This window comes from Schistocerca piceifrons, chromosome 2, assembly GCF_021461385.2.
Source record: "Schistocerca piceifrons isolate TAMUIC-IGC-003096 chromosome 2, iqSchPice1.1, whole genome shotgun sequence".
NCBI lineage: Eukaryota > Metazoa > Arthropoda > Insecta > Orthoptera > Acrididae > Schistocerca > Schistocerca piceifrons.
In genome coordinates this window covers 245,662,899-245,676,222 of record NC_060139.1, presented here as the reverse complement: position 1 = coordinate 245,676,222, position 13,324 = coordinate 245,662,899, and the positions used below count along the sequence as shown (strand labels likewise).

General features: G+C 41.7%; 1 protein-coding gene across 1 annotated transcript in view; it reads left to right on the top strand.

Moving 5' to 3' along the window:
* The window catches only part of LOC124775293 (rab3 GTPase-activating protein catalytic subunit), a gene marked incomplete at its 3' end in the record, with an annotated part of 470,052 nt that overhangs the window by 55,714 nt on the left and 401,014 nt on the right, over nt 1-13,324 (top strand). Inside the window, exon 7 of the mRNA XM_047250130.1 lies at nt 12,605-12,661. Within this exon, the coding sequence (XP_047106086.1) occupies nt 12,605-12,661 (57 nt within the window). The remainder of the gene's footprint in view (nt 1-12,604; nt 12,662-13,324) is intronic.

The window sequence follows — 13,324 nt, the reverse complement described above, 5'->3', positions numbered from 1 at the left end:
CTAAATGTAGAAAAATGTAAGTTAATGCACAAGAGCAGAAAAAACACTCGTGTAATACTTAAATACAATGCAGTCATGTCAATTAAATATTTAGGCACAATATTGCAAAGCGATATGAAATGATACATGCACAAAGGGACTGATGTAGGGAAGGTGAGTGTTCAACTTAAGTTTATTGTGAGAATTTTAGGAAAGCATACTTTATCTATACAGACAACTGTGCACAGAACACTTTTATGACCCATTCTTGAGTACTGCTCGAGTGTTTGGGACCCACCAGGTTGGATTAAAGAAAGACATCTAAGCAGTTCAGAAGCATGCTGCTAGGTCTGTAACTGATAGGTCTGACCAGCATGTAAGTATGGAAATGCTTCATTAACTGAAATGAGAATTTGTGGAGGGAAGATGATATTCTTTTAGCAATGAACCATTGAGAAAGTTTAGAGAGCTGGTATTTGCAACTGACTGCAGAACCATTCCACTTCCATCAACATACATCTCGCTTAAGGTCCGTGAAGACAAAAGGAGAGGAATTCGGGCTTGTATCAAGGGATATAGCAGTCATATCTCCCTCATTCCATTTTCAAGTGGAACAGGAAATAGAATTACTAACAGTGATATGAGATACACTCTGCCATGCATTGTTTTTGAGTCGTTAGTCTTCTCACTGGTTTAATGCGACTCACCATGAATTCCTCTCCTATGACAACCTCTTCATCTCAGAGCAGCATTTGCTACCTAAGTCGTCAATTATTTTCTGCGTGTATTCTAATCTCTTTGTCTTCCTCTACAGTTTTTACCCTTTACAGCTCCATCTAGTACTACGGAAGTTATTCCATGATGTCTTAACAGATGTCCTACCAACCTGTCCCTTCTTCTTGTCAGTGTTTTTCATATATTACTCTCCTTTCTAATTCTGTGCAGAGGGTCCTCATTCCTATCGGTATCAGTCCACCTAATTTTCAACATTCATCTGTATCACCACATCTCAATTCGATTCTCTTCTGTTCCGGTTTTCGGACAGTCCACGTTTCACTACCGTACTATGCTGTGCTCGACATCTACATTCTCGGAAATATATTTCTCAAATTGAGGCCTATGTTTGATACCAGTAGACTTCCCTTGATCAGGAATGCCCTTTTTACCAGTTCTAGTCTGCTTTTAATGCCTTCCTTACTCCATCCATCAAGGGTTATTTTACAGCTGAGGTAGCAGAATTCCTTAACATTGTCTACTTTGTGACCATCAGTCCTAATGTTAAGTTTCTTGCTGGTTCCATTTCTGCTACTTCTCATTACATTCATCTTTCTTTGGTTTACTCTCAATCCATATCCTATACCCATTAGACAGTTCATTCCATTCAGCAGATCTTTTCATTTACACTAAGGGTAGCAATGCCGTCAGCAAATCTCACCATTGATACCCATTCACCTGGAATTTTAATACCAATTTTGGACCTTTCTTTTATTTCCATAATTTCTTCTTTGATCAATAATCTGAACAATAGGGGTGAAAGACTACATCCCTGTCTTGACCCATTTTTAATCCAAGCATTTCATTCTTGATCTTCCACTCATTATTCCCTCTTGGCTCTTGTACATGTTGAATTTCACCCATCTCTCTCTATATACTCCTATTTTCCTCAGAATTTTGAAGATCTTGCACCATTTTACATTGTCGAATGCTTTTTCCATGTCGACAGATCCTATGGATGTGTCCTGATTTTTCTTCAGTCTCACTTCCATTATCATCTGTTAACATCAGAACTGCCTCTCTGGTACCTTTACCTTTCCTAAAGCCAAACTGCTCATCGTCTAACAGATCCTCAATTTTCTTTTCCATTCTTCTGTGTATTATTCTTGTAAGCAACTTGGATGCATGAGTGGTTAAACTGATTGTGCGATAATTCTCACACTTATCAGCTTTTGCAGTCTTTGGAACTGTGTGGATGATACTTTTCTGAAAGTCGGATGCTATATCGCCAGACTCGTACATTCTACACTCCAACCTGAATAGTCATTTTGTTGCTACTTCCTCCAATGATCTTAGAAATTCTGATAGACTGTTATCAGTCCCTTCTGCCTTATTTGATCTTAGGTCTTCCAGTGTTCTTTTAACTTCTAATTCAAACACTGGACCCACTATATCTTCCCTGTTGACTCTGGTTTCTTCTTTAATCACATTGGACTAATCTTCCTAGAGACCTTCAATGTACTCTTTCCACCCATCTGCTCCCTCCTCTGCATTTAATTTGTTGTTTTGACTTTTCTATATGCTGAGTCAGTCCTTCTGACAATTATTTCTTTCTCAATTATTTCACATTTTTCATGCAGCCATTTTGCTGTTGCTTCCCTCCACTTAAAATTTACACTTAGGTACCAAAGAAACTGGTGTAGGTATGTGTATTCAAATACAGAGATACGTAAATAGGCAGAATACGGCGCTGTGGTCAGCAACACCTATGTAAGACAACAAGTGTCTGGCACAGTTGTTAGGTCAGTTACTGCTGCTACAGTACCGGATTATGAAGATTTGAGTGAGTTTGAATGTGATGTTATAGTCGACACATGAGCAATGGTACACAGCATCTTTGAGGTAGCGATGAAGTGGGATTTTCTCATGTGACCACTTCACGAGTGTACTGTGAATATCAGGAATCTGGTTAAACATCAAATCTCCGACATTGCTGTGGCCAAAAAAAGAACTACAAGAATGAGATCAATTACAACTGAGGAGAATTTTTCAGCATGACAGAAGAGCAACCCTTCCACAAACTGCTGTAGATTTCAATACTGGACCATCAGCAAGAGTCAGTGTGCGAACCATTCAACAAAACATCATCGATATGGGCTTTGGGAACCAAAGGCCCACTCGTTTACTGTTGATGACTGCAGGATACAAAGCTTTACACCTCATCTGGGCCCACCAACATTGGACTTTTGATAACTGGAAACATGCTGCGTAGTTGGACATGTTTCATTTCAAATTGTACCGAGTGGGTGGATGTGTATGGGTATGGAGACAGCCTCATGAATCCATAGACCTTGCTTGTCAGCAGGGGACTGTTCAAGATGGTGGAGGCCCTGTAATGGTGTGGGTTGTATGCAGTTAGAGTGATATGGGACCCCTGACATGTCTAGATACGTCTCTGACAGGTGACATGTACATAAGCATGCTGTCTGATCGCCTGAATTGATTCATGTCCATTGTTCATTCCGACAGACTTGGACAATTCCAGCAGGACAGTGTGACATGCCACAAGTCCAGAATTGCTACAGAGTGGCTCCAGGAACACTCTTCTGGGTTTAAACACTTCCATTGGCCACCAAACTCACCAGAGCATGTCAGGGATGCTTTGCAACATTCTGTTCAGAAGAGCTCTCCACCCCCTCATACGCTTACAGATTTATGTACAGCTCTGCAGTATTCATGGTATTAATTCCCTCCAGACTACTTCAAATATTAGAGTCCACACCGCGTCGTATTGTGCCACTTCTGTGCACTTGCGTGGGCCCTATGTGATATTAGGCAGGTGTACCAGTTTCTCTGGCTCGTCAGTGTATTTCATTCCTAAGCAGCTTGTATTTCTGTATTCCTGAATTTTCATGAACGTTTATGTACTTCCTTCTTTCATTGATCAACTGAAGTATTTCTTCTGTTACCCTTGGTTTCTTCGCAGTTACCTTCTTTGCACCTATGTTTTTCTTCCCAACTTTGGTGAATGCCCTTTTTAGGGATGTCCATTCCTCATCCACTGAACATCCTATTGAGCTATTCCATATCACAGTATCTATAGCCTTAGAGAATGTCAAGCTTATCTCTTCATTCCTTACTACTTCCATATTCCACTTCTTTATGTATTGATTCTTCGTGACTAGTCTCTTAAACTTCAGCTTAGTGTTCATCACTACTAAAATGTGATCTGAGTCTATATCTGCTCCTGGGTATGCCTTACAATCCAGTATCCATCTCTGTCTGATCGTGATGTAATCTAACTGAAATCTTCCCGTGTCTCCAGGCCTTTTCCTCCTCTTGTGTTTCTTGAACATAGTATTCACTATTATTTTCTGACATTTATTGCAGAACTCGATTAGTTTTTCTACCCTCTCATTCTTAGTTGTCATCATCATCATCTTGGACAGTTTCCAGCCTGTGGTCAGGTCTGTTTAGAACGTAGGCGTCTCCATCGTCTTCTGTCTTGCCACCATCTCTCCATCTTCAGCTTGGTCGAGTCTTCTCCTTTCTTCTGGACGCATTCCTCCACTCCTTTCAGCCATCTGTCTCTTGGTCTTCCTCTTGATCTCTTTTCTTCCAGTTTCATCTCATGTATCCTCTATTTGCTTAACATGTCCATACCATCTCAGACTTGATTTCTCTATCTTCTCCTGTAATGGTTCCACCTTTATTAACTCTCTGATTCTCTCATTTCTTAACCTGTCTGTTTTTGTCACTCCAGTACTGTTCATCAAGAATTTCATCTCACTAGCTTTTACTTTGCTTTTCTCTCTTCCTTTCATAACCCAGGTTTCAGATGCATATGTCAGAATCGGACATAGTATGACCAATATATATCCTTTTTACTGATTTGGGGTACATCCTTGCTCAATATCAGGCTTCCGACACTCTTCTGAAATGCTTCTGCTTTTCTGCCCCACTCGTTTATTTCCCTGTAATTTTTTCCATCTTCCTGTATCAGGCTTCCTAGATACTTGAAACTCTCCACTCTCTTCAATCATTCCCCACCAATTGTTATTCCAGTTGTTCCTCTGTCCTTTGTTCTTGTTGTGATAATCATCTCGCTCTTACTTATGCTAAATTTCATTCCATATTCTTGTACTTTTTGTTACCATACATCCAACTGCTCTTGTACTTCCTCCTCCTTATTCCCTCAAATCATCAGATCATCTGCAAACACCATAGCTTTCATCTTTCCTGGTATTCATTATATCATCCATCACTACAATGAAGAGTAATGGTGAAAGTGCACCCCCCTGCCTCAAGCCATTCTTCTGTTCAACCCAAGCTGATCTCTCTTCTCCCACTTTGACACAGCTCACACTTCCATGGTACATTTTCCTAGTCAGTTCGTCATTGATTAAATCCCTCCTTTCTGAGTCCTGTTCTATTCCTAGTACCAAGTCCATATTCCCCTGTAAACCTTTCTTTGACTCCTTCTGCTACAACCGCATTCCAGTCTCCCATGACTGTTAGATTTTCACCTCCCTTTATGTACCGCTTTACTCATTCAACATCCTCGTATACCTTACCTCTTCATCTTCAGCTTGCGACATCGGCATGTATACCTGAACAACTGTTGTCGGTATTGGTTTGAATCCAGGTCTCCTGCTCACCAGGCAGCAACATGACCAGCCAACATTCCACATTTTGTTCGATGCTGGAGTGCTATACCAGTACAATCAGAGAGCTTTTGCAGTGCTGTTCGAGCTTAGGGGGAATATCAAGTGGACTGACGAGTGAACGGGAATTTGGATCAAGGAAGGAGGCATGCTAAGGTAGTCCTAGCAGTTGTGCAAGACCATTGTGCCAGGGTGGCATAGTGCGTAAGTGTGTAGTGCATCCACATATTGAGTAGGAGACCCAGGTTTGAATCCTGGCCTTGTACAACTTTTCATCCCTTGCTTGGGTCTGCGTATATACATCATAAATTAATTATATCTAAAAACAAAGATGATGTGACTTACCAAATGAAATTGCTGGCAGGTCGACAGACACACAAACAAACACAAACATACACACAAAATTCAAGCTTTCGCAACAAACTGTTGCCTCATCAGGAAAGAGGGAAGGAGAGGGAAAGATGAAAGGATGTGGGTTTTAAGGGAGAGGGTAAGGAGTCATTCCAATCCCGGGAGCGGAAAGACTTACCTTAGGGGGAAAAAAGGACGGGTATACACTCGCGCGCACACACACACATATCCATCCACACATATACAGACACAAGCAGACATATTTAAATATATAATATTTGGTCTTTAAATCTACATCTACATCTATACTCCGCGAGCCACCTTACGGTGTGTGGCGGAGGGTACTTATTGTACCACTATCTGATCCCTCCTTCCCTGTTCCATTCACGAATTGTGCGTGGGAAGAACGACTACTTGTAAGTCTCCGTATTTGCTCTAATTTCTCGGATCTTTTCGTTGTGATCATTACGCGAGATATATGTGGGCGGTAGTAATATGTTGCCCATCTCTTCCCGGAATGTGCTCTCTCGTAATTTCGATAATAAACCTCTCCATATTGCGTAACGCCTTTCTTGAAGTGTCCGCCACTGGAGCTTGTTCAGCATCTCCGTAACGCTCTCGCGCTGACTAAATGTCCCCATGACGAATCGCGCTGCTTTTCGCTGGATCATGTCTATCTCTTCTATTAATCCAACCTGGTAAGGGTCCCATACTGATGAGCAATACTCAAGAATCGGACGAACAAGCGTTTTGTAAGCTACTTCTTTCGTCGATGAGTCACATTTTCTTAGAATTCTTCCTATGAATCTCAACCTGGCGCCTGCTTTTCCCACTATTTGTTTTATGTGATCATTCCACTTCAGATCGCTCCGGATAGTAACTCCTAAGTATTTTACGGTCGTTACCGCTTCCAATGATTTACCACCTATGGCATAATCGTACTGGAATGGATTTCTGCCCCTATGTATGTGCATTATATTACATTTATCTACGTTTAGGGAAAGCTGCCAGCTGTCGCACCATGCATTAATCCTCTGCAGGTCCTCCTGGAGTACGTACGAGTCTTCTGATGTTGCTACTTTCTTGTAGACAACCGTGTCATCTGCAAATAGCCTCACGGAGCTACCGATGTTGTCAACTAAGTCATTTATGTATATTGTAAACAATAAAGGTCCTATCACGCTTCCCTGCGGTACTCCCGAAATTACCTCTACATCTGCAGATTTTGAACCGTTAAGAATGACATGTTGTGTTCTTTCTTCTAGGAAATCCTGAATCCAATCACAAACCTGGTCCGATATTCCGTAAGCTCGTATTTTTTTCACTAAACGTAAGTGCGGAACCGTATCAAATGCCTTCCTGAAGTCCAGGAATACGGCATCAATCTGCTCTCCAGTGTCTACGGCACTGTGAATTTCTTGGGCAAATAGGGCGAGCTGAGTTTCACATGATCTCTGTTTGCGGAATCCATGTTGGTTTTGATGAAGGAGATTTGTATTATCTAAGAACGTCATAATACGAGAACACAAAACATGTTCCATTATTCTAAAACAGATTGACGTAAGCGAAATAGGCCTATAATTATTCGCATCTGATTTATGACCCTTCTTGAAAATGGGAACGACCTGCGCTTTCTTCCAGTCGCTAGGTACTTTATGTTCTTCCAGCGATCTACGATAAATTGCTGATAGAAAGGGGGCAAGTTCTTTAGCATAATCACTGTAGAATCTTAAGGGTATCTCGTCTGGTCCGGATGCTTTTCCGCGACTAAGTGATAGCAGTTGTTTTTCAATTCCGATATCGTTTATTTCAATATTTTCCATTTTGGCGTCCGTGCGACGGCTGAAGTCAGGGACCGTGTTACGATTTTCCGCAGTGAAACAGTTTCGGAACACTGAATTCAGTATTTCTGCCTTTCTTCGGTCGTCCTCTGTTTCGGTGCCATCGTGGTCAACGAGTGACTGAATAGGGGATTTAGATCCGCTTACCGATTTTACATATGACCAAAACTTTTTAGGGTTCTTGTTTAGATTGTTTGCCAATGTTTTATGTTCGAATTCGTCTGCTTGTGTCTGTATATGTGTGGATGGATATGTGTGTGTGTGCGAGTGTATACCCGTCCTTTTTTCCCCCTAAGGTAAGTCTTTCTGCTCCTGGGATTGGAATGACTCCTTACCCTCTCCCTTAAAACCCACATCTTTTCATCTTTCCCTCTCCTTCCCTCTTTCCTGATGAGGCAACAGTTTGTTACAAAAGCTTGAATTTTGTGTGTATGTTTGTTTGTGTGTCTGTCGACCTGCCAGCACTTTCATTTGGTAAGTCACATCATCTTTGTTTTTAGATATATTTTTCCTACGTGGAATGTTTCCCTCTATTATAATCATAAATTAATTAGGCTGACTGTTTCCTTAGTATCTGTGTGAAACTCCATCAGTCACCCATCCATGATCAATGTTAGCAGAATACACTCCAACAATGTTTGTTGGTGTCAGAGACAACCTCCAAGCCCAAGGAAGACACTGGGCCCTCTGTAAACTGTGCTTCAGCTCACAAAGTGATGCCAAATGGTCTATTCTTTTAGCACAGCCCACACATGGTGTCTACAATGAGCAGTCCTGCCTAATATGTACCAAATGATAATTGGTGTAGGACTGCCAACCTGCTCACTGAGAAGAAACAGTTGCAGAAGGAGAGCAACATTGAGAGCCTGAAAGACATTGCGAGAAGGCAGCACAACTCTTAGACTTACTTGCACCCACTGAGCTCTCCAAAGGTGAAGATGGACTGTGACGTGACACCACCACAGTCAAATCACAAATTTCACAGTGCCTCAGTGGAAGGCAAAATCATCTGGCCAAACCTAGGCAGCACCAGGAGCTGCTTACCATGCATATCTAACTTCATCGCATGCCAGTTGTAGGAAAAAACATCCCATGCCACAGCCATACGTTGATGTGATTCAGCAGTTGAGCAGCTTCAGCTAAACAAGGGTCAGACAAGGCCAATGCATTAGTTTGGACCTAAGGGTCGGGTGCTAATGATACAATCACATCCCTAATTAGTAAGTCCATAAATTATGTAGCACACTGAGACATTCAGACCGGAATCTTGCACAAGAGAGCATGCTGGCCGACGATCCAGATGGCATACGACTACACAGTGTGCTTGTGTTGCTGGTTAAAATGTGACTCTGCCACCACTGGGTTTGGCATCCAAAACAATGCGTAATCAACTGACATAGTTCCTCAAAGTTAAGATTTTTGGGCTCATTAGTGGGTTTCCAATTTTGAATGATTCCATAAACCCCACACTGCTAGACAGTAACAAGGCAACCTTATCAATGATACACTTTGCCTGACAATGCAGCAAGAACCAGTGCAGGTAATTCTCCCACCTTTCTGCAGACTTTCGGAAATGGTGAATAGTATTGGGGGGGGAAGTGGACCCGTCGCCACTATACTGTGAGACCACTTCAATTTTGCATCCTAATTGAGCAGCTCCTGCTGCAACTGATGCTGCCTCTGCTGCAGCTATTTGTGTTGCTTCTGGAGACATAACTGTTCCTGACGGCATTGCTTAAATATTGTGTTCATAATTGACACAAATTAACACTATGAAAAAAATAAAAGCATCACATGCATACGAATATCCTCCGTCACCACTTTTGTACCTGCACACGCGTGATAATGCTGCGAAACTGTTCTGTTGGCAAAAATGTCACTACTCTAGCCCATGGAGGGCACACAACCCAAAAGCCAAGGAGTTGGTCCCAGGAGCAAGGAAAATTTGTTGTATGAGTCACTCCATGGGGGAGCAAAGAGTCTCAACACCACAAAAAGATTCACAGTTCGAAAAGCACAAAGTCTGATCACCAAAAATAACAGTAACAGCTAGCACACACAAGTAAAAGCACAGCGTGATGTGAAGATGTGGTTCATGATAGTCAATCTCTGAGTAAGAACTGACCTGCGTGGCCTCTCACTGCTGGAAAGTAAACACTTGGGTCGGCAGTTCTGCGCATAATATGCTCTGCATGCTCTGTCTATGATAACTGCTACATTGGCATCTACTTCTACATCAACATCGGTACTCTGCAAGTGACTGTATGGTGCATGGTGGAGGGTACTCTGTACCATTACTTGTCATTTCCTTTCCTATTCCACTTGCAAATAGAGAGAGGGAAAAGTGACTGTCGATATTACTCCATATGAGCTGTAATTTCTCATAGATTATCTTCGTGGTCCTTACGCACAATCTATGTTGGTGGCAGTAGAATCGTTTGGCAGTAAGCTTCAAATTCCGGTTCTCTAAATTTTCTCAATAGTGTTTCTTGAAAAGAGTGTCCCCTTTCCAACAGGGATACCCATTTGAGTTCCCGAAGCATCTCTATAACACTTGCATGTTGTTTAAACCTACCAGTAACAAATATAGTGGCCCGCCTCTGAACTGTTTCGACGTCTTTGTTCAATCCGACCTGGTATGGATCTCAAACGCTCAAGCAGTATTCAAGAATATTCCTATATTCGATCTGCTTTACAGGTGAACCACCTTTCCTAAAATTCTCCCACTAAAAGCAAAGTCGACCATTTGCCTTACCTACCATAGTTCTCACATGCTTTTTCCACCTCATAACGCTTTGCAGTGTTACACACAGATATTTATATGACTTGACTGTGTCAAGCAGGACACCAGTAACACTGTATCCGAACATTACAGGCCTGATCTTCCTAATCATCCGCATTAACTTACATTTTTCCACAGGCATTCATCACACCAACTGGAAATTTTGTCTAAGTTGTCTTGTATCTTCCTACAGTCACTCAGCTTTGACACCTCACCATACACCACTGCATCACTAGCTAACAGCTGCAGGTTGCTGCCCACCATGCCCACCAAATCATTTATGTATATAGAGATCAACAGCAGTCCTATCACACTGGGGCAGTCCTGACGATACTCTTGTCACTGATGAATATTTGCCGTTGAAGGCAACATACTGCATTCTATTATTTAAGTAGTCTTCAAACCACTCACATATCTGTGAACTTATTCCATTGCTCGCACCTTCATTAATAGCCTCCAGTGGGGAACTGTGACAAATGCTTTCCATAAATGTAGAAATATGGAATCTGCCTGTGCCCTTCATCCATAGTTCTCAGTATATCATGTGAGAAAATGGCAAGCTGAATTTTGCAAAAGCAATGCTTTATAAAGCCTTGGTGATTCATGGACATAAGCTAGTCAGTCTCAAGAAAGTTTATTATTTTCAAAATAAGAATATGTTCAAGGATTCTGTGCCGAACAGAAGTTAGGGATATTGGTCTGTTATTTTGCAGGTCTGTTCTTTTACCCTTCTTGTATACGCTGGAGTCACGTGCGCTTTTTTCCATGCATCTGCCACTCTCTTAACTGGCTTCACCAACATTCATCAAACTTGTGTGGTCTTTAGAATGTCAGTGGACTTGACTGTCTGTGGGCTTTTCAGTCCTTCAAGCAATGTGTCTGCTTCACTTCCTGTTTGGCTTCTTTTATGTTTGGCAAGCTATTAATCCTGGCCACTGACATGTTCCAGTATGCTATTGGTGCCATCCTGTGGCAATGGAGCCCAGACATCAATGAGCAGCCCATTACTTCTGCATCAAAGATGCCTTCAGTAGCGCAAAACATTGATTCACAAGAGTGCTGGCTATCATTTTCACAATTAAAAACTTTCGTGGTGTTTTTTTGAACAGAGTTCCGCCTCATCACCGACCACAACCCACTGATTTTATTATTCGACCCTAATTCTGATGTATCGGACAGGAGGCCTACTGATTGCAGAGGTAGGCACTGTTTGTCAGTAATTGCTGTGACATTCGATACCAGTCCACCACCAAGTATGCCAATGCATATGCACTATTGAGATTGCCAGCATGACCCAATCTACAGTTCTATTGGCAGGAGGCTCTCATTTTCATATTGGATAGTACCTTGCAGCAGATATTGCTAGATTTTCCTTTGATGGTGTGGGAGATCACAGCCACTGACCCACTTTCCAGAAAACCATCACAGCAGTCCAGGTAGGAATGGAATCTGCATGGTGTACATTTCTCCTACTCTGTGATCAACTCAGTGCTGCCCAGGGGGTCCTAATGCTTGCCATAGAGGGCAAAGCTGTCATGTCATCATCCCTCCAGCATTGCATACTTGCATACTCCAGCTGCTGGATGCGTCGCATTGGGGCATATCTCCTCTGATGCCAGTCAGCTATTTTTGTTGGGGAATTAGAAAATTTTTGTGTTTGAAGGAATATTCAGCATCTGACTGCTGTCCCATTTCACCCATTTTGTAACTCAAAGGTGGGGCAGCATGTAATTTTCAAGACTCAGATGCTGAAGTTGACGTAGTCACTGTCCCATGATGATGCACATAGTGTCTAGCTTTCTAGCTATATGTCAGGCAACGTCAGTTAATGGATGAACTATGACAGAATGTTTGTATGAGCCCCAGCCATGGGGCTTTTGGATTTGTTACACCCCGAGTTTCATGTCCCAGAATGTTTTGGCCTGCTGTGTTTCCTTGTGCGTTAGTAGTATTCAAAGAACTGTGAGTGACAGTCAAACAACAGGCACTGACATGCATTGTGACTAGAAAATAGTGCACTGATAATGTGATAATGGCTAGGCACTAGCCAAAATCTGGATTTGAAAAAAAAAAAAAAGAAAAAAAAGCTCCTCTCTATAATTTATAAATCATATCACATTAGCTGAGTACACCCTCTTTCCTAATGGAAGGTAACCTGATGAAAAATAAAAGTGTCTAATGAGATAAATAAATTTTTGTGTATTATCTTACCTTTTTAACCATACATACTGTTTTAAAATGAGATTTTAATCTTTTTTTTTTTTTTTTTTTAGGAAAATCCTTATGCAGAGAATATTGGCAGTCATTCCAGCAGTGACAACAGACAGGAAGTAAGTAAAAAACCTCATGTTTTGCTTGTTCTCGTTGTTCTGTGAAGCTTATGAAAGAATATCATTTGATATTTCTACATGATATGCCTACCTTGAGTAAATACTTAAAAATTGTCTTTTTGGATAATAAACTGACTTGGTAACATTCAACTTAAGTAAACGTTGGTGAATAATCTTTTTAGGAATGTCACTGCATACTTACAAGTGTGAAATATGACTTGCTGTAAGCATAACCAGCTTTGTTTGAAGTAGCTTAATAAGGCAAAAGGGTGCAAAAATAGCCAATTGCTAATTAATGAAATGTGGTGTTTATTTCCAAATAAAAGAGCAGCCTATGCAGGAAAATGACTTCCTTTAAGAAATATGGATACCGCCATGAGAAATCACGGGTGGAACAAAAATAATTTAAGAGTAAAGATGACAATGGGCCCGCTCGGTTAGCCGTGTGGTCTAATGCATGGCTTTCCAGGCGGAAAGGGGCGCCTGATCCGCGGCACGAATCCGCCCGGCAGACTTGTGTCGAGGTCTGGTGAGTCGGCTATTCTGTGGATGCGCAAACAAGTTCTCCATGTAAGCGTGCACCACCATTACTCTACCACGCAAACATAGGGGTTACACTCATCTGGTGTGAGACATTCCCTGGGACGTCCACTGGGGGCCGAA